Consider the following 27075-nt stretch of genomic DNA (forward strand, 5'->3'; position numbering starts at 1 on the left):
AGCGTATAGCACAGGGAATTATAGTCAGTATCTTGTAATAATCTGTAATGGAATAAAATCTGCAAAAAATCTGAATCACTATGCTGTACACCTGAAACTAATGCAATATTGTAAATCACATCTTCAATTAAAAAAAAAAAGTCACAGTTGTTAACTGGAGTTCCAGTTCTAAACTGGAGAGCGGATGTGGGGCTGGAAGAACTGAAGCCTAGCTGCAAGGAAGGGTGGAATGACTGGTGAGGCGATGCAAGGAGATTTTTCTTTCAAGGAATTTCTCAGTTACATAAAGGAAAAAGCAAATGATTCATGACTCTGTGCAGCATTGGGCGGGGGGGAACATTCTGAGCGAAGGAGGTTCCTGCCCCTTGTGCACTGATCACATCATCTCACCCATATTTTTTTAAGATAAGTCACTGGTTCTCAAACAGCTTGCTGAAACTCACCCCTAGAGTTTCTGTAGGCCTCGCAGGGGACCCCAGAATTTCATTCTAAAGAAGTTCTCAGTGATGCTGATGCTGCTAGTGAGGACCCTTGTTAAAAGTTTTAAAGCTGGAAGAAGTGGTATCAATTCATTGACAAATCTCTGTAGAGAATACGGACGAGAGTGGAACTCAGGAGGTTCCCTTTGTCTTTTGTGTCAGATCCCAAGCAGATTGTTGCTTCATTTGACCTTTATAGGCAAGTTCACGAAGGAGACTTTTGTGCAGTGTCAGTTTGTACCACAAGAGGTTTTTTGCCTTCAGGTTGTCTTTGTAAGGGTCTACATGGTGAATGAATTGACGCTTTAATATGGGTATGCTGGTTTTCCTTCTCTGCCCGGTTCAAAACTGTAGTCTCAGCGGTTCTCTTAGCCTTCTCAATGCACTAAAGCGCCTCTTCAGTGCTTCTGCCACTTAGGGATTGCAGCATGCTGCCTTTGCTGTGGTTTCTCTGTGTCCTGTGACAAGGGTAGTGCCCATTATCCTTTTGGATAATTTGCCTTTTGTTAACCTATTTTAAGAAGTGGCTTAGGGCTTCCCTGGTGGCGCAGTGGTTGAGAGTCCGCCTGCCGATGCAGGGGACACAGGTTCGCGCCCCAGTCCAGGAAGATCCCACATGCCGCGGAGCGGCTGCGCCGGTGAGCCATGGCTGAGGAGCCTGCGCGTCCGGAGCCTGTGCTCCACAACGGGAGAGGCCACAACAGTGAGAGACCCGCGTACCGCAAAAAAAAGAAGTGGCTTGATTGCCCAGGAACGACACCCCACACACTCCAGTGACTCTCTGTAACGTCCTTAATGGTAGACCAGTGAGGTCGCCGTGGTGATGGCTTCTCTCAGAGATGCCAGTGCGAGACCCTCAGCCAGCAGCTGTACGTGTGTGACATTTGATTGAGTCCTGAGAGACTGACAGTTTCTCCAGAGCCTTTGATTAGGGAATTCCCAAGGGACTCTAACAGAATGTTTTTATTTCAACAGAAAATCCATTACCAAAAAGCTGTTAAGTAGCATCCTGCTCAGTAAGAACAGGTGACATTTGAGGTATTTGTTTAAAATCTGAGCTCTCCCATGCATACTAATTAGCCAGTGTGGAAACTATAGCAGGTGTGTTTGGGGAACTGCTGAGAGGTGGAGGAGATTTGCATTTAAAAGGAAGAGCTGTTAAAGCATCATAAGACAAGCCATTGACATAATTCTTTCCTAGCTTTTTCTCAGTTCCCTTCACCAGGCATCACTGATCATCTCCTCCATGGCTCACCTTCTCTAGAGTTGTGAAGTAAGTGTACTTTGGGCCCAAGAAAGCTAAAAGCTCAGCAAAGGACCCAGCATCATTTCTTGTTTCCTCTAAACCTGGTTAGAGCTGGGTTAGAGGAGGTCAGTGATTAAAAATAACTAGGTTTCTACTTCAGTCACCAGCATAATACATGTGATACGGTTTATTTTAATTATTCTGTGGTTGGATGTTTAGGAACCAGTTCAGAAGTAAAGACAACAATGAATTGTGACTGACTTTTATCCAAGCCTTGATTTGTGCAGAAACCTTTTTTTTTTTTTTTTTGCGTGGGGTCTTCATTGCTGCGCGCAGGCTTTCTCTTGTTGCAGCGAGCGGGGGCTACTCTTTGTTGCGGTGCATGGGCTTGTCACTGCAGTGGCTTTTCTTGTTGCGGCGCACGGGCTCTAGGCACATGGGCCTCAATAGTTGTGGCACGTGAGCTTCAGTCGTTGTGGCTCCTGGGCTCTAGAGCACAGGCTCAGTTGTTGTGGCTCACAGGCTTAGTTGCTCCGCAGCATGTGGGATCTTCCCAGACCAGGGATCGAACCCGTGTCACCTGCAATGGCAGACGGATTCTTAACCACTGCACCAAGAGGGAAGTCCCCAGAAACCTTTTATATGTCGTGAGCTGATTTTTAACTTCACCAGAATTCTGTATTGTTCTCTATATCCTAAGATGGGTCTAGCCTCAAGTTTGAAGAAGCTATGCACTTCTAGCTTTTATTTCTGTGTTACGGTTTTGTAGATCAAAAACAAACGAAATTGGGGGTGGAAGGTAGAAGGGATAGAAACATCCTCAATTCTAAGAAGCCTCCAGGTGATGCTGATGCTGCAGGTCTCTGGACCACCTGTTGAGTGGCAAGGTTCTGTACTACATCCAAAAGTATGTTACTCTTAGTTAGAATTCTAATTCAGTGTAGGACATAAAGGTAATTTACACTTGGATTAATCTAGGCCACTGTAGCTTTCAGAATAATTACCAAGTACCCATCAGATTGACAAAATTCAAGCGACTGATAACAGTTTGTGCTTGTCTAAGTTTATAGTCAGTGGAACTTTATATATTGCTAGTGACAGTGTAGATTGCCATATGGAAGTAATCTGGTTGTATCTGATAAAAGTACAAACACAAATACCCTAGAGCCAGCAGTGCTCCTTTGGGACTCCTCTCCTATAGAGTACAATTACATAAATATATTTCAGTGTTATTTGAGGTGGTAGAAAAAAGTAGAAGTCACAATTTCCATTGAGAAGAGGATAGTTGAATACATTATGATACAACTGTTGTGTAAATCAGAGTTGTTTCACAGCTGGACTGGAATACCTCTGTGCCGATCCCAGAGACAGCTGGAACTGTGATGCTGAACCTTGGCCAAGAGAAGGATGAGGGCTTCCCTGGTGGCGCAGTGGTTGAGAGTCCGCCTGCCGATGCAGGGGACACGGGTTCGTGCCCCGGTTCGGGAAGATCCCGCATGCCGTGGAGCGGCTGGGCCCATGAGCCATGGCCGCTGAGCCTGTGCATCCAGAGCCTGTGCTCCACAACGGGAGAGGCCACGGCAGTGAGAGGCCTGTGTACCGCAAAACAGAAGGACGAGATGGACTAGCTGTTGAATTAATGCTCTCTACAGGGTTTGAAACTCCCCTGAAGCACCCAAAATTTCCTCTGCTTAGTTTAAGGATGTATATAGATTGATGGCTTACGTGGTTTAATTTGTAACATAATCTGGCTTGTCTAATTGACTGGGGGGTATAAAAGATCCCCTGGAAACATTTTCCCAGGCTTTCCTGAAATTAAGATTTATCATACATATCATGGAAGTTCAAAATCCATGTCCGAGGTGAACGAGAAGGGACCCTGGAGGGCTGTGCCTAGGAGTTTCTCAGGCCCCTGATGCTTGCCTGGGCTTTCATTTTCCCTCTGTACCATATCCTCTAGCTTGATTAAAACTTTTCTTGAATACACCCTGTGGAGTCTTGTGAGTCTGTTCAGTTATCTGACCCATTTTTAATGGATACATCCATACAAGGGATTATTTCTCAAAAAATGGGTTGTCTCTGTGCTTTGTCCTGAAAGTACATGTTAAGTGGAAAACCAAGTTGCAGAGAAATAAATTTTTAAAAAGAAAGAGAACAAACATGCATATGTGCATGCTTGTCTAGAGAAAAGTATGTGAGGATGCATCAGCATTCCTTACCTTGAGAAAGTGACATAAGAGGAGGAAAGAATCTCAGCTCTTCCTTTATATAACTCCAGTTGACTTGGCCAATAATACATTGATTCTGCAGTTTGTTAGAAAGCATTGTTGGCTGAAAATGTATTTAAAAGTTTCTTAGACATATCAGTTTTTGCAGTAAGCCGTAGTTTCCAGTATGTGTCTTCAGGGATGAATGGAGGAAACCTTTGGATGGAGCGTAGGGGAGAAGAGAGTAGGAGGATGTACTGTTTGGGTGGAGGCAGGCATCCCCTAAGAGATGGTAGGAGGACAGGCTAGTTTACAGAGGGAGGATGGTGCAGAAGGGTCAGGTAGGGGAGGGACGTAGGTAGGTTCAAATGTGCATGGAGAAACCATCCGAGCGAAGGGGATGAGCAGGTGGGGAGGATGGACAAGTGAAGCAGATTCAGATGGTTTTCCAGGTTTCAGTGAAAGTGGCCAGGCTTCCAACCTCCCTGGTGGAGCAGACTCCCTGGTATGGTCTGGTCAGCTGAGTTTGGGAAGCCTGCTGTGACACTTCCATCCTGTAAGGGGAACCCAGTAGAGTGGTTCAGGGCTATTTTCAGATGTGAACTGACCAGTCTCTTCCAAGTGGCAGCATTTCAAGGAGGGCTAGTTTGGATTACAGAGCTGGAAGGGGTGGCCCAGAGCTGACATCGGAGGACATTCATGTCCCAAACACACAGGAACATTAGTGTATCTAATGGTTGTGTAACCATTTCCAGCTGCTCACATTGGAAACATTTCAGGAACTTATGAAACTGAGAAGGCTATTTTAAGCAAATGTTTAAATAGTTCATTGGCATCATTTTATGTAGCTGGTTTTTTTTTTTTGGAGTTATAATTCACAAACCATAAAACTCATTATTTTCAAGTATACAGTTCAGTGTTTTTTAGGATATTCACAGCGTTATGCACCCAACACAACTATCTGATTCTAGAATCCTTTCATCACCCCCACAAGAAACCCCAGACGTATAAGCAGTCAATCCCCATTGCCCTCTTTCATGAGCCCCTGATGACCACTAATCTACATTCTATTTCTATGGATTTGTCTGTTCTGGGCATTTTATATAAAGGAGATCATACAACATGTAGCCTTTTGTGACTGGCTTATCTTCAAGAGTCATCCATGTTGTCACATGTATCAGCATTTCATTCCTTTTTTATGACTGAGTAATATTTCTTTGTATGGCTTTACCCCTATTGTTTAACCATTCATTGGTGGATGGACATTTGGGTTGTTTCCACTTTCTGCCTATTATGAACAATGATACAGTGAACATTTGTGCACAGGTTTTTGTGTGAACATTATGTTTTCAGTTCCCTTGGAAATATACTTAGGTGTGGAATTTCTGTATCATGATAGCTCTGTGCTTTTTGAGGAAATGCCAGAGTGTTTTCCTGTATAGCTATTTTTTAAACATTGTGTGTATATTGTTTTTAGCATGAGATCTATTAAGGAACAGGGTTGTATCTTTAGTAAATCTGTGTAACTACTACTATGGCTTCATATGGGCCCAAACACATAGGAACATCAGTGGATCCACTTTCCATCCAGCAAGTATTGACTGAGCATCTTCATGTTGCTGCACGGAAACACTGGAAATACAGCGGAGAACAGAATAGAGAATATTCCTGTGGTCAAAGATTTTGGAGTCTGGGGAAGGAGAAAGCCTTACATAAATCCTCTCTCAACTAAGTATATAGTAAAACTGTCATGAGTGCTCTGAAGGAGAAGTGCAGGAAGCTGATTTAGACTTGAGGGTAGTGGTAAAGGTGTAGGTGTCAAAAAAATGTCCCTGAGAAAGTAGTGTTAAAGCTGAGATCTAGGTGAGGACAGAGGGAAAGTGTGTTGCAGTCATGGAAACATGTGCAAAGGGTTTGAGGCAGGAAAAAGAGTGTTGCTTTCAGCACGATGGGCCTGGAGAAGGGGCAGAGGGAGTGGTCAGAAGTGGTGATGGAGATTAGGCAGGTGCTGCTTCATCAGAGGGCTTCGAGGTGTTTGGACTTATTTTCTGAGCCAAGGGGAGCCAGTCGAAGAGTTTTAAGCAAGGAGTCACTTAATGTTGTATATGTATGTATGTGTATAAGGATATATGAATTGATACATAGTAATCCATAATTGTATGTAAAATCATTGTACTTTGTCATTATAGCTATACTGTAGAAACTAAATTTGAAAGAGATCAAGAGTGAATGTAGGAAGCTAGTGGTGAGGCTAATTCAGACCTCCAGTTGGGAGATGACGGTTGCTTGAAGTAGGGATGCCAGTGTTGGTCATGGTGGAGGAGATAAAACAAGGTGTAATTTGATATGTTGAGAGCACAAAATCAACAGGATATTTTTAGTAGTAAAAATTATTCATGATTTCCAAAGATTCTTTTTTTTTTTTTTGCAGAAGAGCTTAAAAATAGAGAGATGAACAGTGAGGCATATGAGCATAATAAAACTGCCAAAAACCATAATACAGCATTGTTAACAAGCCAAAATTGTTTCTTAGAAAGTATTGCTACCCCCCCCCCCAAAAAAAACCCTACCGGAACTACTAAGTGAATTTTACAAAATTACATGATGACAAGGTCAGTGTACGAAAGTTTAACGCATTTCTATATACTACCGGTGACTAATTGGAAAATGGAGTAAAAAATACAATTTATAATATAAGAAAAAAGTCATCAAATGTCAAGAAATAAATCTAATGAAAGACCCATACGTCGTAAACTCCAAAACCTATTGGAGAAAATTTATGAAGACATAAATAAATGGAAAGGTGTAGCTTGTCCATAAATTGAAACACTTGAGCCCCAAATCAAAGTCCCAGGAGGGTTTGGAGTTTTTTTAGAATTGACAGTTCAATTCTAAAATTTATATGGAAATGCAAAGAATTCAAAATAGCCCAAACAGTACTGAAAGAGAACAATGTGGGAAGACTACCTAAGTTCAAGACTTAACATAAAGTTAAAATGATCAAGGTGGTATGTATTGGTGTGAAAATGTGTAAATTGATCAGTGGAATAAATACAGAGTCCAGAAATTGATCCACCATAGTACCATGTCAGTTTAACCGGGGAAAGAAAGATTTTTTAAACAGAATCTCAGATACGTTGATTGAAACCTTAATACAAAAATACTATATGATTCAGTGCATATGACATGCAAAACTAACTTACGGTAAATAATTTATATCTGGGGATGGGATAATGGACTGTAAAGTGGTATGAGAAGTCTTTTTGGAGTTCTGCATCTTTTCCTGAGTGGTGAATTCACAGGTGTTTACAGTTTTTAAAAAACTCATTGAACGGAATACGTAAGGTCTATACACTTTGTTGTAAGTTATACTTCAATTAATAAAGGAAAACCTCATGAGTGTGAGCCAGGCAGGTGTCCTACATACAGGACAGGGAAGTAGGCTGCCTATAAAGCAGCAGGAAACCACAAACAAGCATGGTGATGGAGTGGTGAGCCCCATCGAAAGAGGTGGCCACTGCTGTCCATGCCGCACGTCACAGTGCGGTAACTGACTGAGCTCCGCTGATAAGCCTGAAGTCTTCATTTTCATGTCAAACCTCTTGATTTTACAAATATTGGAAACTGATTTTTAAAAACCCAAGTATTGCAGTGTGGGAATGTTTACTTGTATGAGGTGGAATTAGAAGAAAATAAACGGCAATGAAGAGCTCCAGATACTATTAAACAGGATTTTTTTTTCTAATTTAAATTTATGCAGATTTTAGCCCCAGTCAGTCAGTTATACAGATTTGAACAGCACTTTGCCAACACTCCTTGTTGAGTACTTAATATTGCAGTCACTGGGTTAAGTGATTAAAGGGCGAAGTGCTCTCATTTGTTCTTTTTTTTTTAATTTTTGGCCGAGTTGGGTCTTCGTTGCTGCACGCGGGCTTTCTCTAGTTGCGGCGAGCAGGGGCTACTCTTCGTTGCGGTGCACGGGTTTCTGATTGCAGTGGCTTTTCTTGTTGAGGAGCATGGGCTCTAGGCACGCGGGCTTCAGTAGTTGTGGCACACAGGCTTCCATAGTTGTGGCATGCGGGCTTCAGGAGTTGTGGCACACGGGCTCAGTAGTTGTGGCGCACGGGCTTAATTGCCCTGGGGCATGTGAGATCTTCCTGCACCAAGGCTCAAACCTGTGTCCCCAGCATCGGCAAGCGTATTCTTTAAATTTATTTATTGATTTATTTATTTTTGGCTGTGTTGGGTCTTCGTTTCTGTGTGAGGGCTTTCTCCAGTTGCAGCAAGGGGGGTCCACTCTTCATCGCTGTGTGCGGGCCTCTCACTATCGCGGCCTCTCGTTGTGGAGCACAGGTTCCAGGCGCACAGGCTCAGTAGTTGTGGCTCACGGGCCCAGTTGCTCCGCGGCATGTGGGATCCTCCCAGACCAGGGCTCAAACCTGTGTCCCCTGCATCGGCAGGCAGACTCTCAACCACTGCGCCACCAGGGAAGCCCCGGCAAGTGTATTCTTAACCATCACGCCACCAGGGAAGTCACTTCCCCAAGGGCTTTTTTACTCTTAAGTGTCACGCTCTGAACCCCTTGTACTCCCGGAGCAACATCCACGAGCAGTTTTACTCCTGGCATCAGTTTGGGTGAACTCTACAGGCATTAGAGTTTTGTGTATTAGAATATAGGGATCAGTTTTAGATGCCTGGTGCTCAGATCCTTCACCCCTAACTGTATGAATACTGTCAAAATTGGAATTTTAACTTAGTCATATAGTTACTGGAAATACTTTAGTGTTAGCTCTTCGTCTTGGAATTATTATTTAAATTAATGAGGTTGATTCACCAAAATTCACTGCAAGATATTCCTTATTGCATTTATTCATCTGTTTAACTAGTGCTGGAGTGTCTTATGGGCCAGGAGTGCTGTGAAGTGCTAAAGATAAAGAAATGAATAAGACACAGCCCCTGGCTTCAGGGAATTTTGGAACACAAAGAGATTATATTTAGATTAAAATAATTTATGTTGTAACACTGGTTTCCAGACCTGTTGGTATGTAATTAGTGTTAGATTTGCTATTGCACATTTTGGGGATTATCATCATCGTGATTTACTTAAGAGGGTTCAGCCTTCATCTCTTCTAACATCAAAAGAAATTGAATCTAATGGTTTTGTGCCTGTAAATTATTCATCTTGCAAATATTACCCAATAGCTGCTTTGTGCCAGGTACTGTACTGTTTCCAGAGAATATTGTGTTAAACAAAGTAAATATTAGCTTGCCCTCATGGAATTTACTGTGAGGATAATTTGTTGACTGACCTTGACTTAATCCTTTTAAGTACTACGTGCTGTGCTATCTACTTCACATTATTCTTTTTTGTTTTGTTTTATCTGCTAGTGTCTATTGGCATATTCAGTATTATGCCACAGACACACTGCAGGAATAAAAGAAAGGTATACTGAGTAACTTCACTGTTGCAAAGCGGTAATAAAACACTGAGAAATATCAACCCCTCAATCATAATTTAATTGTAGCTCTTCTTTTATTTCTTCTCAGTAAACCAAATATAGAAACATTTGCTATTTTGCATTATTTTAAAGCTAAAGGTACAGATTTTTTTAATCTACTGGTTTATGTATTAAATTTTTACTACCGAGTTTGAAATCCATTCCTGCTATGCTTGTAAATCTTTTTTTTTCTTTTTTAACATTGCTACTGTTATGGCTTCTGAAATTTTTTTAAGCTTGTCACTCCCTTTGCCAAGCATTTTTATGGCTTTCACTTCCAGCCAACCCCTGTAATTCCTTTGTGTGCTGATGAAAGCCCTTGGCAATGGCAGTGAGATAGAATAGTATTTTATTTTGAGATCTAAAATGTTCATTGGTTGTTTCTTTGTGTAATTTTATGTATCTTTGCTGTCATAATTGGTTTTTAAACCTATAAAAATTGTTACCAGTTAATTTATTTGAAGCTATTCATTTAAAATGATCATTTCATCAGAGGTTGGCTTTGATAAGTAGTAAAAATATTCTTAAAACTGTCACCTTTTCTCTTTCCAGTTTTGAGAAGTGGTGCTTGGGAAATTGTGCACTGGGAAAAGGTATGCATTGATTTTTATTTTGTTACAGGAGAAGAAATGCATAGAGGTAACTCTAGTAGATGTAATTTTTATATATAATATAAGCAAATGTCAAGGATTCCACTGATACGAAAGCTATTTAGTAATTAATGTTGTAAACATACATGGAATCTTCAGTTAGTCACTTCCATTTAATAATTTGCAATATATTAGAAAGACTATTACCTTAAAGTAATATTTAGAACTTTTTGTTCCTTTCATAGTATATTTTGAGTACTGTTTTCATAGATTTCACTTATCCATGGACTGTTTTGTGTTGTAATTTTTTGGTTTAATCATCTACTGTCCAAGTAAAACAAAAATTAGATTCTGATAGTTCACATTTGTATACTTTACTTCACATTCATATATCATGACTAATCGCATTTACACACTACTAATTCATTTTTTTTAATGTCTTACTAACTAAATATCATCTTCTAATGAGCTGGAAATCAGTCCCATCGAGAAGTTAATTTGCTCATAGGAGCTCTAACATGGTAGTTAGTGAGTTGAGTCATAATTTAGCAAGTGTTATCCAAGCATTCTTACGCTTTTCAGACCTCAGTTTCAAAAGGTAAGCAATGATTGTTAGTTCTCCCTTAGTTCTGGAAGACCATTTAATCGCCAGTCATCCACAAGTGAATAACCTTAGTAACTTGGTGAGAGACTTTCAGAGGCGAGGCCATTCTACCCAGGGGACTTTGTTTTCTGAGATTGCTAGTACAATGGAGGTGTAACCCACACTCAGTTTATTTGCACTCCAGTATTTCCCAGGTAAAGGCCATGCCCTGATTCTACCTTGTGATGTTCATAGTCACCTTGTATTCCCACAGGGAACAGGATTCATCCTGAATTAATTACATCTTTGTTTATTTTAAATCAGTAGCCAGAATAGAGATTGACATCTCCTTTTCTGGATATTTGAAAACTCACTAGTCTCTCCCTCTGGTCTTTGACATGAAAGTAACATAGAGGAAAATACTTTGTGCTTTCCTTATTTCTGTGATAGTCACCTCTTTTTCAGAGCAAGATAAAAATAACAAAAAAGCTCAATTGACTGTTTCAAAAGAAGTTTCTTTTATGTTCTTGTACAGTACTTGTGGATTTAAACACTTTAGAGCCAAGACAAGTAGAGTATAATCAAGTATGATAAATTGAATTTTATTATAAATGTGTTTCATTTACTAGGTTTGTCAGGGTAATTAACATAAATGCATATCCTAATAAATTGATATCAGTTTCTTCTTACCTAGAGTGCTTGCTTAGAAAATAAACAGTTGTAAAGTCAGGAGATAACCATCTACTAGTTCCCCCTAAAATTAACCTGTTAAGATGTTTTATTTTCCTAATAGATAGTCATTATTCCAAGACTGATTGGATTATTTTAACTTACTTTTTCAATTTTCCACAGAGAAAAAAATTAAATTACCAGCCCATGATTTTCCATAGAGGTAGCATTCTCAGTTGTCTTGGAGATGAGTGCCACATTTTCGCTGAGCATCCCACTTCGAAATACAGAGGGGTAGAATTTAAGGTGTTGCCAAAAATCATCCAGCCAAAATGAGCTGATGTTACTTAATAACTAGAGGTAGATACTTAATTACTTAGAATTAATAAAAGTTGGTTCAGTGATGAATTCAAGATAAATATTCAAATTGACTTCACTCTTTTCAGCAATAGCAATTTAGAAAAACACAGTGAAAAAGAGATCTCATTCCTGGTGGCATGTGGTACGCTTACAGGTAAACTTGAAATATATATATGACCATGGCAAAGAAAACATAAAATATTTAGGTGTTAAAGTTTCACAAAAAGACAAATGTGTAATATTCCTAGAAAAACAGTACCGCTTGTTCAAAAGTAATGATGTAGTATAATCAGGGAAATTATCTTTTTTTTTTTCCTCAAGAGTTGACTAAATTATTCATTGTAATTTCAAAAATAAACAGTTGAGAAAATAGAAGAATGTTTTGGAAAATTAACGGTGTGAGGATTAAATATAAGTAAAATGGTAAGCAAAATTTATTAAAATGCGTGAATCTGTTGCAAAAATATACATTGATGAAAACCATAAAATAGAATAGGATGCCCTGAAATAAAGCCTATTTAATATTTGATAAAGGAGGCAAAAATCATGGATTAAAGGATTATTTAGTAAATCATGTTGGGACCACAGATTAGCAGTTTCAGGAATAATACAGTTTTATATCTAAGACACAGCCTGTGCTAAAATAAATTTCAACTGGCTAGAAGAAAATGTTGAAACATTGTTTTTGAAAAACATACAAATAGAATAAAGACCTTAATAAATATTTGGAGGAGAACAAGATCAAAATCTCAAGGATCTATGGAATTTGATTATATAAAATTTAAAACTAGTACACATCACGTACATAAGCAGAGAGAATATAGAAATATTTGCACCAAATATGACAAAAGATTGAAATCGTTATCTAGATAGGAAATATAAGCTGGCAAAAAGTAAGAAGAAATATAATAAGCAACCGGACTCAGTATAATATTCAACCTAATAATAAAAGTTGCAAATTTAAACGCTATTGAGGCCTCGTTTGCTATCTAGTCAAGGAAAAAAACTTGTATTTCAGAATTTTTATGAAGTATTTTATTCACATACTATTGTGGATTAGCAATTTAGGTCTTCATATTGACAACCACAAAAAAAAAAAAAAAGAAGATTCTGGGAATTTATCCCAAGAAAATAATCATAAAGTAGGGAGATACCTATACATGTATAATAATTATCAATTAACATTATTTGTAACAGTGAAAAGTTAGACTATGAGGATATCCAACAATAGAAAGAACATTTATAAATAATGACATTCTACATTCTAGTATATTTTGTGACAAGTAAAAGCTGTCATTTCAAATACTGTAGCAACACAGAAAAATTTTATACCATCATTCAACAAATACTTATTGAGTGTATGTGCCAAGCAGTGAGCTCACAATAGCAAGCAGGACATATGAGGATTCCTGTGTCATAGAATAATCAGAGGTGAAAAGAACGGGACGGTGTACCCTAAGATGCTGGCTATGTAGAAATGGTTTATTGAACACTATGTGGACAGGTGTGAAAGCAGGCTGGCTTGTGTTAGCCAGATTATAACGCAAGTCTTTTCTTTAGCTTATGTAATATTTTGTGCATTTAAAAATAAAATCAATAAACCAAAACCAACAGTCTGATTCACATGCCAGTGTAATATGGTAAACCTTAGTGCAAATGGGCTTTAGTTCAGGGTTCTTTCTTTCTTGGTCTTTCTGAGTGTGTGGCTACTGAGGTGGCTTTTTAATGTTTCTCAGAGGACCTACAAATTTGCAGTGTCCATCCAGCCATTCACAGATGGGCAGACTTCAGCTCCCAGACACTAACAGTTCATCCCTCCAGTTACTGATCTGTTGCACGAGATTAAGTTGCCAGTATCTGGTTTTCTGAGAAAGTGTTACAATTACAAAGCCCTATATATAAAATAGATAACTAAGAAGGACCTACTGTATAGCACAGGAAACTACTTAATACTCTGTAATGGCCTATATGGGAAAAGAATCTAAGAAAGAGTGGATATATGTATATGGATAACTGATTCACTTTGCTGTACACCTGAAACTAACACAACATTGTAAATCAACTCTACTCCAATAAAAATGAAAAAAAAAGGCATTGCATCTCCACTCTTGAAAGTAAACAGCTATCTTCATTACCACAAAGATCAGTTCTTAAGCTTGAGATGCAGCTGAGACTGTTCATATGTTTTTGAGATAGTTGCTTAGGATAGAATTTAGGTGAAGAATCTTAGAATCGACACGTTTTTCTGGTTCTGTAGAAAAACATGGAGTGGTGGGCTTCCTGCATGTGTAAAAGTCACTCTATATAGCTGCTTTAATGCATGAAGTTTCCACCATGAAATATATTTCTCTGGATTAAGAATTCACATCTACAAAAATTCCTCAGTAAAATATAAATAAATATGCTGGGGCCTGCAATTGGACAAATCAGATTTTCAGTCAGTCTGTTACAGTTTAATAAGCTTACCCTTTTTCATAATCCTCAATTGTAATTACTAATGTCAATGACTTCAGAAGGCTCAAGGTAGTGACCTGAAGCCCTAAATGTTTTTTTAACTTCAGTATTTTGGGGACTAAAACTGCTTTGTCATATGATGTTCCTCCAACTAGAACACGTGGTCAAAGAATTTTTGCCGTCTTGACTTTCTCTTGTCAGTTCCCATGCACACACCGGGCTGGAAATGGGAATGAATGCCACATTAGGAGCTTAGAACCCAAAAAGAAAGAGGTGTTTGAGAAAGTGAGCTAAAACATAGGCATCAGAAGGAGGCGGTAAGTTCCCTGCTCTCCTCACAGTGCCGTGAGAACGACTTTAGCATTCAGTGAGCCCTTGGTTTTCTGAAGCCACTGGGGGAACCCGTTAGACCATATAAGAGGCTAATATTTTCTTTTAGTCTTCAGTTTAATAACCATAAGGCTTTCTTTTGTCTTACAGTGAATAAAGTGTTGGAAAACTGTACAATTAGACTCTAACTGACTTATGAAAATCCCTAACACTGTAATATAGACAAATATCCTGATTTTATAAGCATACAGTCTAATTGGGGAGCAAACCTTAATACACAGAAGGTGATTAAGGAGCAATTAAATGGTAACCTGGGTAGCATTCTCTCTAAGTGCTCTGGCTGCAGAGAACTTTGTTCTTTTTATCTTGCTTTCAGTGGGTGCTATCAGAATACTATCACAACACATTATTTTAAGGGCTAGTTTATACCTATACTCGCTGTTTTTTTATTTTCCCAGTTTACCCTTTTTTGAGGAAGGGGGTGTTCGATTCCAAGATCCCTGACAATTTGTCAATTTGAGATAATCCAGATTTCATCTGAAATAAACCTCTTTCAAATCAAGGCATTCAGAGTTTCCCTACCTGGATAACCAGCATACATACCGTAGATGAGACAGTCCGCTCCAACCTTGCCTAACCTGTTCCTCCCCCAGTATATAAGTAAACCACAGGGGGCTGTCTCATATTGTGATTCCCACTGAAGACATCATTCTCTCCCACCCCTCCCCTCCAAGTAAAGTGTTATTTGGGGGTTCAAGGAAAATTAGGGAGGGGAGAGAACAAAAAGGCTTTAAGCTCCCCCCCCCCAAAAAAAGGGCTTTTCTTTTCCTGATTAATTATTAAAACGTGCTTTTAGGATCATTTGGCTACTAAAAGTGAGGGCAGCTTTCATAATATAATGGGAGTGTGGCCATCAGTGTAACTTGCTGAATTTGGTCAGCAAGCCAACTTGTTAATTAGTTTGCCAAAAGCTCTGTGACAAACCTATCCCTTAAATTACTTCTAAGTTTCTGGACATAGTTTATCTTTAATTTGTCTTCAGACCATGCTCACGAAAATGCTAACAGGTAGTAAAATGAGAAAGAGACTAAGCTGTTTGTTTTTTTTTTTTTAATTTAAAATACAGTGATTGTTTCATTATATTTGCTTATGCAAAATCAGGCTTTGCAGACAGTCAGATGTGGGTTTGAGTCTAAGCTCTTCCTCTGTGATCTTGGGAAATAACTTAGAATCGAAGAGTCATTTTCTTCCTCTCTAAATTATGAATTATAACTAAGGTCATCTGAGGAGTAGTATCATATGTATACATATGATAGTCTTTCCAGTAGTTTTGAGATTTCCTTAAACAGAGTGAAGATTTCATTTGGTAGATTCCTCCTTTTTATTTTTATGTCATAGGGAGAGAATAATGAGAAGATGAGATGCCAATTAAGTGGACAGAATGGATAAAATTTATTTCTATTAAGCTATGTTATATAGCCGGTACAATAAAGATACAGTGTTTGTTTTTTAAAGGATTGCCCCATCCTTGGCCTCACTCCTAAATAATTTTATGCCATTTTGTGAAGATAAGTGGTTCTTGTTTTAACCATTTTTACTGTATTCTATGCTTAAATACAATGGGTTGTATATTTGTAACTATTTTCAATGCAGATAATTAACCGATTCCCAGTTTTCTTTCAGGTAAATGTTGGAGATATAGTTATAATAAAAGGCAAAGAGTATATACCTGCTGACACTGTACTTCTCTCATCAAGGTAGAGATACCTACTGATGCTCAAACAGTGTAGAGGATGGTTTCTCTACCCTGCATTGACCTTGTGATTTATCCAAGGAAATAAGGAATAAACGAAGAATATTAAACCTCTCTAATGATTTTGAATTAAATGTTAAAAATTGATTGGATTTAAAGGACTCTTTCATGTTTGCCATATAGAATAAGTGATAGGTACTATACTTTATAATTCAGAAATTATAATTACAGTTAATAGTCTACTCTCCCTATGGATGTATCCATATCTGTTTGTGTAGACTACTAACTCTTGTAAGATTTCCTATCATTTATTTTATATAATACATGGATTGGGTTCTGTTGATTTTATCTTGTAATCCTTGTTCATGATAAATTCCTTTATGATGCATTCGTGTATCCCTCCACGTTTCTCAATCTTTATGGTGCATTGGTACAAGAAAATGGATAAATGATTTCTTTTTTATCATCATATCTTTTGAAATATTATACTCTTCCAACCAAAAAATTAAAGCACTTTGCTCTTTCTTTTAAGTTCTTTCCATTACTGAATTTAGATAATTTTTGTTTTGCTGATATTTAAGATAGTCATGAATTAGTATTCAGAACATATGGCACTGTTACACTTTAAAGAATGTGACTTTCAAATGGTTTTAGGTTTAAAAACTGTAAAACTAGTCCTAATATAAATTAAGAAAAATGTTTTTACTATTTTAGAGGTTGTTTATCACCATTTCCTTGGACAGTTTTATTTGTAAAATCCACATATAAATATGAACGTGTCCTTTTTTCAAAATCTGTTTAATCAGGTCATTATTTAAACTGATTGAATTTATGACAAGTTAGTGAAACTTAATTGAGCAAGTAAGAGTTCGCCAGATGTTTATAGAAGTAAGTCTACAGGTAGTTGAAGTAACTCCCTGATTCTCCTTTCTGTTTAAATTGATAATCTTTCATTTAAGTTTTAAGAATGGCTAACCAACAGAACGATGTACACTTGGTGATACTAAGTAAAAGTTTGATAAATTTAATGGATGATGGACGATCTGAATGTCATATAACAAAGTTCGAAAGGATAGTAAAGCATTCCAGCAATTTCAGAAACTATTGATATTTTTCTGATTAAACTTTTCATAGAGACATAACTTACCATAAAGACCATCATATGCTGAAACATTAATTATAATTTTCATTTTTTATGCTCAAAAATATGAAGATAATTGACTATACTGCCTTGACTTGATATTTAATTCTAAGTTGAAAGTTTTCAAAATATTTTTTATCTGCCTCTATCCAATCCAGACTCCCAATAAGCTCTGTGCTTGTATTTCTTAAACTCTAAAACATTTTTACAGGATTTATTTTCTCAGCATTAAAAACATTTACTGGTGACTATCAATAATGGTAGATGAGAATAGTTTCTGTATCTTAATATAGCATCCACCATGATTAACTTCTTCAAAGATGATTCAAATAATCATTTAAAAATTAAAAATATTATCTGATTCATTGTTTCTTGTTACAATAGAATCAAAGTAAAGTATGAAGCTTGTGCTGTTAAATATTTCTATCCAAGTGGCAAAAATACCACCTTTCAGGGGTTTTTTTGTTGGTTTTTTTTAATTTTTTTTTTCTCAAAAGGCTTTTGCATTACTTGGCCCTTTTGAACTTACATTAGCCTTAAGAAGTAGATAGAAGCTTTTGCTATCATTTAACAGAAAGAGGAATTTTGACTTTTCTTATTTTCGGTCATTTCACTTTAGCCAGTGACTAGGTCAGGGTTGGAATACCTAACTTCCAACTAATTGGAATTCCAACTAGATACTAATCTAGTATCTTCAATATACTACACTGTCCACTATCAAAATAAGGACATGGTGATTTTCACCGGCAAGTGAGCACCATGCTAAATGCAAAAAGCATAAACAACAATTTATGATATTTTAATTTCTGATTTTTAAAAAATTATTAATTGCTAATATTGCTTGTTCTTTGAAGTAGTTTGAAATTAAAGCATGAACATGGTTGAAAGTTACTGTGTTTCATTGATTTTCATTTTGAAATGAAGAAACTGAAATTTTACCATATAACAAAAAATACATATATGGGTTTAGAAAGTATAAAATACAGTAAAATAACTCAAGCTACTAATTCAATTCCAAACAGGTTCCTGGCATGTCTGTTTCATACCTTCTCTGAAAATTTTCTACTGAATTCAAAGGCTTACCCTCCCAAGACAATTCATTACCAAGACTTTATTTATTATTAAATAATTCAAAAGGCTGCAATTATGACTTCTAACTTCCCAAGATCCATGCCCTTGCAGCTTTACATTAAATTTATTAAGATATTTATGCAGTTAACTTTGAAAATGTTTTGGAATCAGGAAACTTTAACAAAGTTTTTTTTTAGAGTGGGTGTAGGGGGAGAAATAATATAGTATACTTTGTTTCTCAAAAGCCTAAGAATAGTTTCCACCATTATTTCTTTTCTTCTTGGGTAGGAGTGGACATGTAAGAGATGGCAAGAGAGTGAGGAATTGGAGAAAGGAAAATCTATAAGATAAAGTAGCTCTCTGTAAAAAAATAAGTTTTTATTTAATTTGCTAAGATATGCTTGTGAGTAAAACTTTAGAACTCAAAAGCTTCTGCATTAAAAATTGAAAATTGGGCTTAAAAGCAAATAAATGATCCTTAAATATTCTGTTTTCTTGTGCCTTTAGACCTGATCAAAATGAGTTTTGAAAAAATTGGCATTAGACATTGTTATTAACATGTATTATTTTCTATAATAATTTCAAACCTTCTGTCTCTTTTGTCCATTTGTTTGTTTGTTTTTCTCTGTTATTCATTTTTTTCCGTTTTAATTATTTTGAACTGGGACCTGTAGGTGGCAGTAGGGGAAATAGTGAAAGTGACCAATGGGGAACACCTCCCAGCAGATCTCATCAGCTTGTCCTCAAGGTTAGAAATACTGAGTTGTACAGGATGTGTGTATGTGGATCCTCACCCTACACCAGAAAACAGTTTGCACCCAGAGGTGGTTGAGCTCTGTATCTCTTCCGTTAAAACACAAACATTTTACACTTCTTGGTAATGGATGTTTCACAGATGTTTCAAAGGCCTTTTTTGAATACATTGTTGATTGATGTTCCTCCCTCAAGTGGGCAAATTCAGCTCCTGTTGTTATCAATAGGAGTCAGAGTCCTTGAGGTGCGCCAGTAAAGGTAGATTGTAATTGCCTGTGCATCATTACGATATATTCATATTTAACAACTTGGCTAAATGCCAAGGCTTAATTTATTACCTCTCCAGGATATTGTTTTGCACAATGTTAAGATTTACATGAAAGACAGTTATCGAGAATTTTTTACAATTTTAAACATGTCTTAAATTTGAAATTTTCTATAAGTTCAATAGAATCCCTTCAGCAGTTATGCTATAATTTGGGCTTGTATAGGGTTTACAGAGGACCCCCTGCACAAAGCTGGATGTTGTACATTTGGTACCGCATGCTTTGGGATCAGTTTTTATCCCACTTGTAACTAGTGACAAAATGCACGTTACTCTGATATATTTCAGCTGTCTACTAGTGTCTGTATTGTGATATGCATCTTGTTTCATTTTTCCACGTACTAATCAAAACGCCTGCTTTGCCCTTCTCTAGTTTGTGTTTTGAATGTCATCATAATTTGCTGAAATAATTATTATCTAGCATGATTCCTTGTCTGAGACTTCTTGCTGCCTTTTCATGGTATTGTCAAGAACTTATTCAGTTAACAGTTGTCTTAAGAGATTAAGAAAGTTCTGAATTTGGATGTATATTTTATTTGCACCACTTCAAATAGAAGCCAGCTATTTAACTTTCTAACTTCCTAGCCATTTAAGGTCCTAGAAAAGGACCTTATTTTGTGGGGGAAAAAAAGATAATTAGAACGTTAGTCTTATTTTGATATGAGAATGGCCTTGGTTATATTGAGCAGTAGAAATTTAATGCATTTCACTGTCAAAATATGGAATTGGCATTGTTCATTTAACATTTGTTTGTCATCATGCTTCTGTATTATCAGATGTGTTTTATAATGGTTTTATAAACCATTTTTATTTCAAATGTATATGTAAGTAAATTACAAATTGGGAGCAATTGCCAAAACCAAATTACTATCATGACAGTAATAAAAAATTAAACCTTATTTAATTGTTAGAGTGAAGATATAAATACTGAAAAACTTGTTTTCCCAAAACTTGGTTGGGAAAAAGTATCAGCCTTTATGGAAGGAAAAAAAAGAAAGCCCACAGAAAAAAATTAAAGAACTTACAAAGTTACTTTAAAATGAATCTGTAAAATATTTGATTAATGACCATGTGTTTCAGTACTTTTCACAAGTCTTCAAGCCATAAAACTAAGCTGTGTGCTCATTTCTGAAACTCAGAATCGTCTGCTTTACACATGTACAAATTGGAAGTTGATTAGAAAATTCCAGGTGTTAGTGACTTAGAAATCTCTAAATGTGAGTACCCATGCTTATCAGAAATTACATTCATAATTACTTATAGGATGTTAATTAATTGGGCTTTTTATATAAGCAAGTGCTGATAAGATTAATTTAACTTCAAAATGCTTTTCCTTATAGCTGAGGATCAGTTATACAGTTGGGCTGCAAACTCACCTGTCTGTAATTGCTGAGCAAGCAAAGTCAGCACGTGAAGGGTCAGGTTATAGGACAGTCACGGGTGTGTACCTGTGATAAAACTGGAGAGCATGGGCCCCTTATACCAGTTATTGTGTACCAAACTTGACTAAAACACTCTGGAGGGGACCCATAGAATGTTTCAGGTCAAGGAGCAACATAGCCAAGTTGGCTAATTTTAGTTTTAGCTTTTAGCTGCCATGCAAATCTCTGAAGCAACTTTAAGAAATAAAACAGAAAAAATAGGGGGAAGAAAGTGGATATCCACTTTCATTGTAAAATCTGTTCATACAGTTTTTTTAAAGTAGCCTTGAAATGTAAATATTATGGTTCATATGATCCTATTCATCGTTTCTAAAGTTGCAGTACAATACAATCTGAACATGTAAATGCAAGTTTATAGAAGCAATAATCTGGAATTTTCTAATCCACCGCTTAATCAATTTACATGTGGGCTATGAGCATGAAATCTCACTTGATATTTTTGAGCTAAAGATATATATGGACACAAAACTGCTCTACATTTCAGATACAGTCTGTGTTGTGTCTATATGATGAACAATTTAAGTAAAATGTGACAAATCTAATTATTTACATTATCTTAAAGATCAGTACTAATTGTCAGGAAGTTGCTTTGGGGTCCTGCTGGCTGCACATCTGATCCATGAGTTTTCATGCATGGGGTCTGCCTCACAGCATTTTGTGGTTAGAATGAAAGACATCAAGAAACTAGGCGACTAAACCTTTGTTTAGAATGAAAGGCTTCAGTGAGTCTGAGCATTTAAATAAGTTATTAGTATGCTTTCTTTCCCCCACTAAATCTTTGTGCTTTTCAATTTTAAAAAACAGTGAGCCGCAGGCCATGTGCTACATTGAAACATCCAACTTAGATGGTGAAACAAACTTGAAAATTAGACAGGTAAGATCTAATATAGGTTTATATAATTATTGCTGTTCTCTTACATGGAATTGAGAGCTTTGCTGGGGAGGAAGAAAACTTCCCTCTACCCTTCTACATTCTTCTGGCTGGTCTAAGGATTAAATGGACATGAGACATATTAACAGGAGAAAATCAAATTTAATTTCATACGTATAGGAACCCCACATGCATGAGAGGCTCAGAAACAGAAAGGTAGAATGAGGTATACATGCCATTCTGAGGTAAGGAATGGGATAAGCGTCCTGGGGCTTCCAAGGACAGGAGGGTCATTCATAGGATGATAAGAAGAGCAGATGTTTGGTAATTAGGTGTTTGCCCTACCAGATGGATGGGTCCACTTAAATAAAATTTATCTCTGGTAATAACTTTTCTCTGGGAAAAATCCCCAATTTAAATTCTTCTAGGTAGTTAAGGGAAGGACAGTAGTTTCTCTTGAACCCTCAGGATCTCCCTTGCCTGTAGCTCAAAATAATCCTCATGCAAAAGTGACACTTTTTTTTTTTTTAAGATGTTGGGGGTAGGAGTTTAGTAATTTATTAATTTATTTTTGGCTATGTTGGGTCTTCGTTTCTGTGCGAGGCCTTTCTCCAGTTGTGGCAAGCGGGGGCCACTCTTCATCGCGGCACGCGGGCCTCTCACTGTCGCGGCCTCTCTTGTTGCGGAGTACAGGCTCCAGGCGCGCAGGCCCAGTAGTTGTGGCTCACGGGCCTAGTTGCTCCACGGCATGTGGGATCCTCCCAGACCAGGGCTCGAACCCGTGTCCCCTGCATTAGCAGGCAGATTCTCAACCACTGCGCCACCAGGGAAGCTCCAAAAGTGACACATTTTGAGGAGGCTCCTTCTGAACCCCTATAGCTTTATTTCTTAGTATTATTGTCTTGAGTTGAGGCAGTTCTGTCTACTTGCAAATATTTCCTCATTGAGCCACAATGAAGTGGTTTTATAAACTGAAATAGTTAAATATTATGGAAAATTCAGTTTTACTTGCCTAATTAAATGTGGTCCATCATATAGATACTATTCTGTAATATTTTTAACACTTCCTGTTATAGCCAACACTCTGATGGTAGCATTAGTAGCTCTAAGTGCTTTCATGTGTGTTAGCTTATTTATTTTTCTGTTCTCCTGGCCCATATTATTTGGCTTTGACATATGGAAAAGACACAGTTTCCATTGCTGTTCTAAAATTCTCACTAATCTCAGGGAATCGGTTAGATTTCTCTATTTATTTCTCATACCACTCCTAATAGAAAGTCACTGTACGGTTTTTAAAGTTTTAAAAGGGACACTAAAAAAATGTATTCTCTTGGGTTCTAGACAAATAGTGAAAATGACGTGTGGGAAGGTTGGGTTGTGGTAGAAGCAGGTCGTCCTCACAGCACCTGAACTCAACCTGCCACAGGAAGTGAGGGCTGCTCAATTCCAGCCAGTTGTAGGTGGCCAGAGGGAGGAACTGTTTTGGAGTTTTCCTTCTCAGTGAACTAAAAGAACAAAAACATAACTACTGTCTTTGGGTATAGAGTCTAGTTATTTTGCATTCCCTTTTGGAGCTTCAGCAGACAGATTTAGACTGTATAATGCTAAATATTAGTTTTATTTTTGGAAGCAAACAGTTCTTTGAGGACTTATTTCAAAATATCTTCGGAGGCTAGTTTATAATCTCTTTAAGATATTTTAGAGTTTTCACAAAAGCTGCCCTGTTCTGCTAAAAACATATATGTTCAAGTAGAGAGGAGGTTATCCCCTAATTTCGATTTGACAAAGTGGTGGGGGGGATAATTGCTCATAAAACCGTGGGATCTCTTAGATCTTAAGGTGTGGATGAATTCAGAATTCCTTGCTCCCTCCCACATACAACTTATTTAATATTTTCTTTGCTTATTTAAAAATTTCTAAACAGGGCTTACCAGCAACATCAGATATAAAAGACATTGACAGTTTGATGAGAATTTCTGGCAGAATTGAGTGTGAAAGTCCAAACAGACATCTCTACGATTTTGTTGGAAACATAAGGCTTGATGGACACAGGTATGTAAAATCGGTTTTCATAAAAACACAGAAGTCACTGTGTTGCAGGGTATTGTTGACCTAGGTACACATTTTCTTGTACTCTAAGTTTGATAACCCAAACCCTTTTTCTTAAGCATTTCTGTATTCTACCCAGAGTTCTTTTGTGAAAATGCTCTTAACCCTGTACACATGGTATAGCTGAAGACTTCCCCAGGGTTCCTGCCAGCCTAGGAGCTGGATATTTTCACGGATATGCCAAGCTTCTGGCGCATTGTTTAGTGGTTTCCTCTTTTGCCAGAATACTTACCTTATGGGCTTAACTGTCGGTCTCCATGGCCCAGGTGCTTTCTTGTAATCTCTAGATGCCTCAAGGAGTTCAGACTCTACCCACAGGGGTTAATTTGCTGGATAATTTCTTGTCTTCTCTGTGTAATTGCATATGCTCTTTTCTAGGCCATGTTATCTGTAGTCATCTTTTATACCTGCTTCCTACCCCTCTCCCTTCCCTCCCCTCCGCTCCCCTCCTGTTTCCTGCCTCTTCTGTCATCCATTCAACCTGTACCCAGCAGGCCAGGCCAGTTGCAGATGTTAAGGAGACAGCAATGGACAAAGCAGACAAATCTGCCTGACCTTGAGAGCTAACTTTCTTGCAGTAAGGGAAGGGCAAACAGACAAACAATAAAATGACAAATAAAAAATTTTATACCATGTTAGAAAGTGATAAATGCTTTGGAAAAAATGGCCCAGGATAAAATAGATTGGGAGTTCTTGGGAGGGAATCACTTTTAGTTAGTGAGGTTGCAGAAGGTAAATGTTGCTTCATTGAGAAAGTAATATTTGAGCAAAGGTGAGTAGGAGATGAGGAAGTCAGCCATTTGAATATCTGGAGGGAGAAGATTCTAGACAGAAGGAATAGACAGTGCAAATTATTAGCTGTATGGTTACATCATCTGAAAGTGGGAAAGTGCCTGGAGTATTTATGGAACAGCAGAGATGCCAGTGTGTGTGGAGTGGAATGACCAAGGAAAAGGGTAGTAGAAGAAGGGCTAAGAGAGAATAGTGGGCCAGACCATGCAAGGCTTTGTAGGCCATTGTAAGGGTGTTATTCTGAGTGAAATGGGGATCCACTGAAGTGTTTCAAGGGGCAATGTCAGCAGTTCAGTTTGGGACTTAATAAGTTTGTGATGTCCAAACAGAGACGTCAGGAGGCAGTTAAACATATAAGCCTGGAATTTGTGATAGAGGTCCGGGTTCATGAGATAAATTTGGAAGTAGTTGGTATAGATATTTAAAGCCATCACCAAGGGTGAAAGGGTATAGTTAGAAAAGTGGAAAGGGCTGTCCTAAGACTCGCCAGCATTAAGGTTGGGAAGAGAGGAGTTACCAGCAAAACAGACTGCGATCAAGTTGGTAGCATGGAAACCGAGAGAGTGAAGAAACCGTACCAAGGCAGAGGGAGTGACTAAAGTGGGTCACATGTTGCTTATGGTCAAGTACCATGAAGTCAAATACAGTGAGTCTGAGAATTAACAGTTGGATCTAGCAAGTGGAGATCCTTGAACTCTATTAGGACAGGCAGAGCCTCATGAGAGTGGGTTTGAGATAACAGAAGAAGAGTTGAAAAATAGACAACTTTTTCAAGGAGTTCTGTTACAAAGGGGAGCAAAGAAATGGGGCAGAACTTGGCAGGAAGGGTGGGGTCTCCTCTGCTTCCCTTCTCCTTTCCTACTAGGCATTTGTAGTGGCCAACTAAATGCAGCTAAGCGCACTAGCTCACGCCACCAGCTTGAGAGATTATCGATGCTTTCAGTATTTTGTAATTCCATTATTACAGTATTTGAATTCTAAAGGACACTTGAGTACCCTGAACTGTCATCCTCATTCAGATCCACCAAAAGTTTTCCTGTAATTTTTGAAGTAATTATATATTGTTCTAAATTTTTCACAGCGTGATCTTTCCATGAACATAGACTAATGATAGATTTGGACATTTATACAAGTAATGTATTTCTGTAGCCTGACGTTCCTAACTGGCCAGCTTCCATTTCTTATCAGTTCCCCAGCAGATCGATGCCAAGCAAATCCACACAGTGAAGGAGAAACTTTGTATGATGGTGCCAAGATTTGGGGTACAGATAGCATTTATATAATATGCTTCAATTTACATGAAAGGTGGAAACAGATTTTCAGTATCTTTGTGCCTGTAGCACATTTGACTTCTACAGTGATTACCCAGCGGTCTTAGAGCCGCTTAGTTTAGAATTAATGTAGTTTGATGCCATTAAGGATAAGGGTCATTGTCTAATGCCAGAGACGTTGGAATTCCAGCTCTGATGAAGAATTAATAACTAATTCTTGTTGAGTCCTTGTAATTGAAAAGCATTTTTTTTCTTTTGAAGAGTTTGTAGCTAATTCCGATCAATGCACACCACAAGTGCTGAGGTGCCAGTTGCCCTGTTATACCGCATCGGATATGTGAGAAACAGTTGGCACATATGTGCCCCAGAGCATAATTCAGCAGCTTCCCAAGAACCTCTTGGAAACCTGCTTTAGGCCCGAGGACTCCTCCCACCCCTGAAGTGCACCCCAGATCTTAAGATGGGTCTGAAAGGCATGTTGTTGTACATGAAGAATGAGAGGTATAGTTGCTGTGTTCTTTGACTAAATTGGAATACACTAATTCCTAAGAATTTACTTACTTAAGTAGAAGGCTTCAGGTGCTGTCATTAGCCATCTATCTCGATTGATTTCATCTGAGCCAGTGACATTTGTGTAGTTCCTAAAAGAAGGTCCCAGGCCCAAGCTACTACTAGCTTTAGACACTTACTGGATTGTAAAAATCCACCAGAAATGAAAGCTTCAGTCTCTATTTGTGTCCTCTGACAAATAAATTCCGTGTTTCTGGAAAGTTTTCTTGGGGGAATTGCCTCTTCCTTTTTCTGGAATTTTTATTTTATGAATTTTTATTTATATTTGACTTTTTTTTTTTTTGCTTTTTTTAATCAGTAAAATGAAGCAGTAGTGATAGGAATCTTTGAGCCATTAGATTTTATGTAGTACGTTTCCATTAAGAATCCCACTATATTTGCGATAGCTTGTAGACTTCTGATAGCTCTATGAGAGGTTGTATCAACCCACAGCCTACCATAGTGGGTAGCCTTGCAAAAAACCCACAAAAGACCCCGCTTGACCCTTATTCATGAAAGATGTAGTTTAAATCATATGGAATGGAGAGCCTCAATTTGCTGTCATTTCAGAGGAGTGTTTAA

The 27075-nt window shown here is 37.8% G+C and overlaps 1 protein-coding gene across 8 annotated transcripts in view; it reads left to right on the plus strand.

Annotated features, from left to right (window-relative positions):
- ATP8A1 (ATPase phospholipid transporting 8A1) overlaps nucleotides 1-27075 on the plus strand; it is a 240599-nt gene that overhangs the window by 51172 nt on the left and 162352 nt on the right. For 6 of the 8 annotated variants that reach the window (XM_049709560.1, XM_049709553.1, XM_049709558.1 and 3 more), the window contains exons 6-9: nucleotides 9983-10023; nucleotides 16100-16173; nucleotides 21706-21775; nucleotides 23697-23824. In XM_049709560.1, the coding sequence (XP_049565517.1) occupies nucleotides 9983-10023; nucleotides 16100-16173; nucleotides 21706-21775; nucleotides 23697-23824 (313 nt within the window). Of the gene's footprint in view, nucleotides 1-9982; nucleotides 10024-16099; nucleotides 16174-19055; nucleotides 19130-21705; nucleotides 21776-23696; nucleotides 23825-27075 lie in introns of all 8 variants that reach the window. The other 2 variants (XM_049709554.1, XM_049709555.1) reach the window with 1 other exon arrangement.

Source organism: Orcinus orca, chromosome 4, assembly GCF_937001465.1.
Source record: "Orcinus orca chromosome 4, mOrcOrc1.1, whole genome shotgun sequence".
In the NCBI taxonomy this organism is placed as follows: Eukaryota; Metazoa; Chordata; class Mammalia; order Artiodactyla; family Delphinidae; genus Orcinus; species Orcinus orca.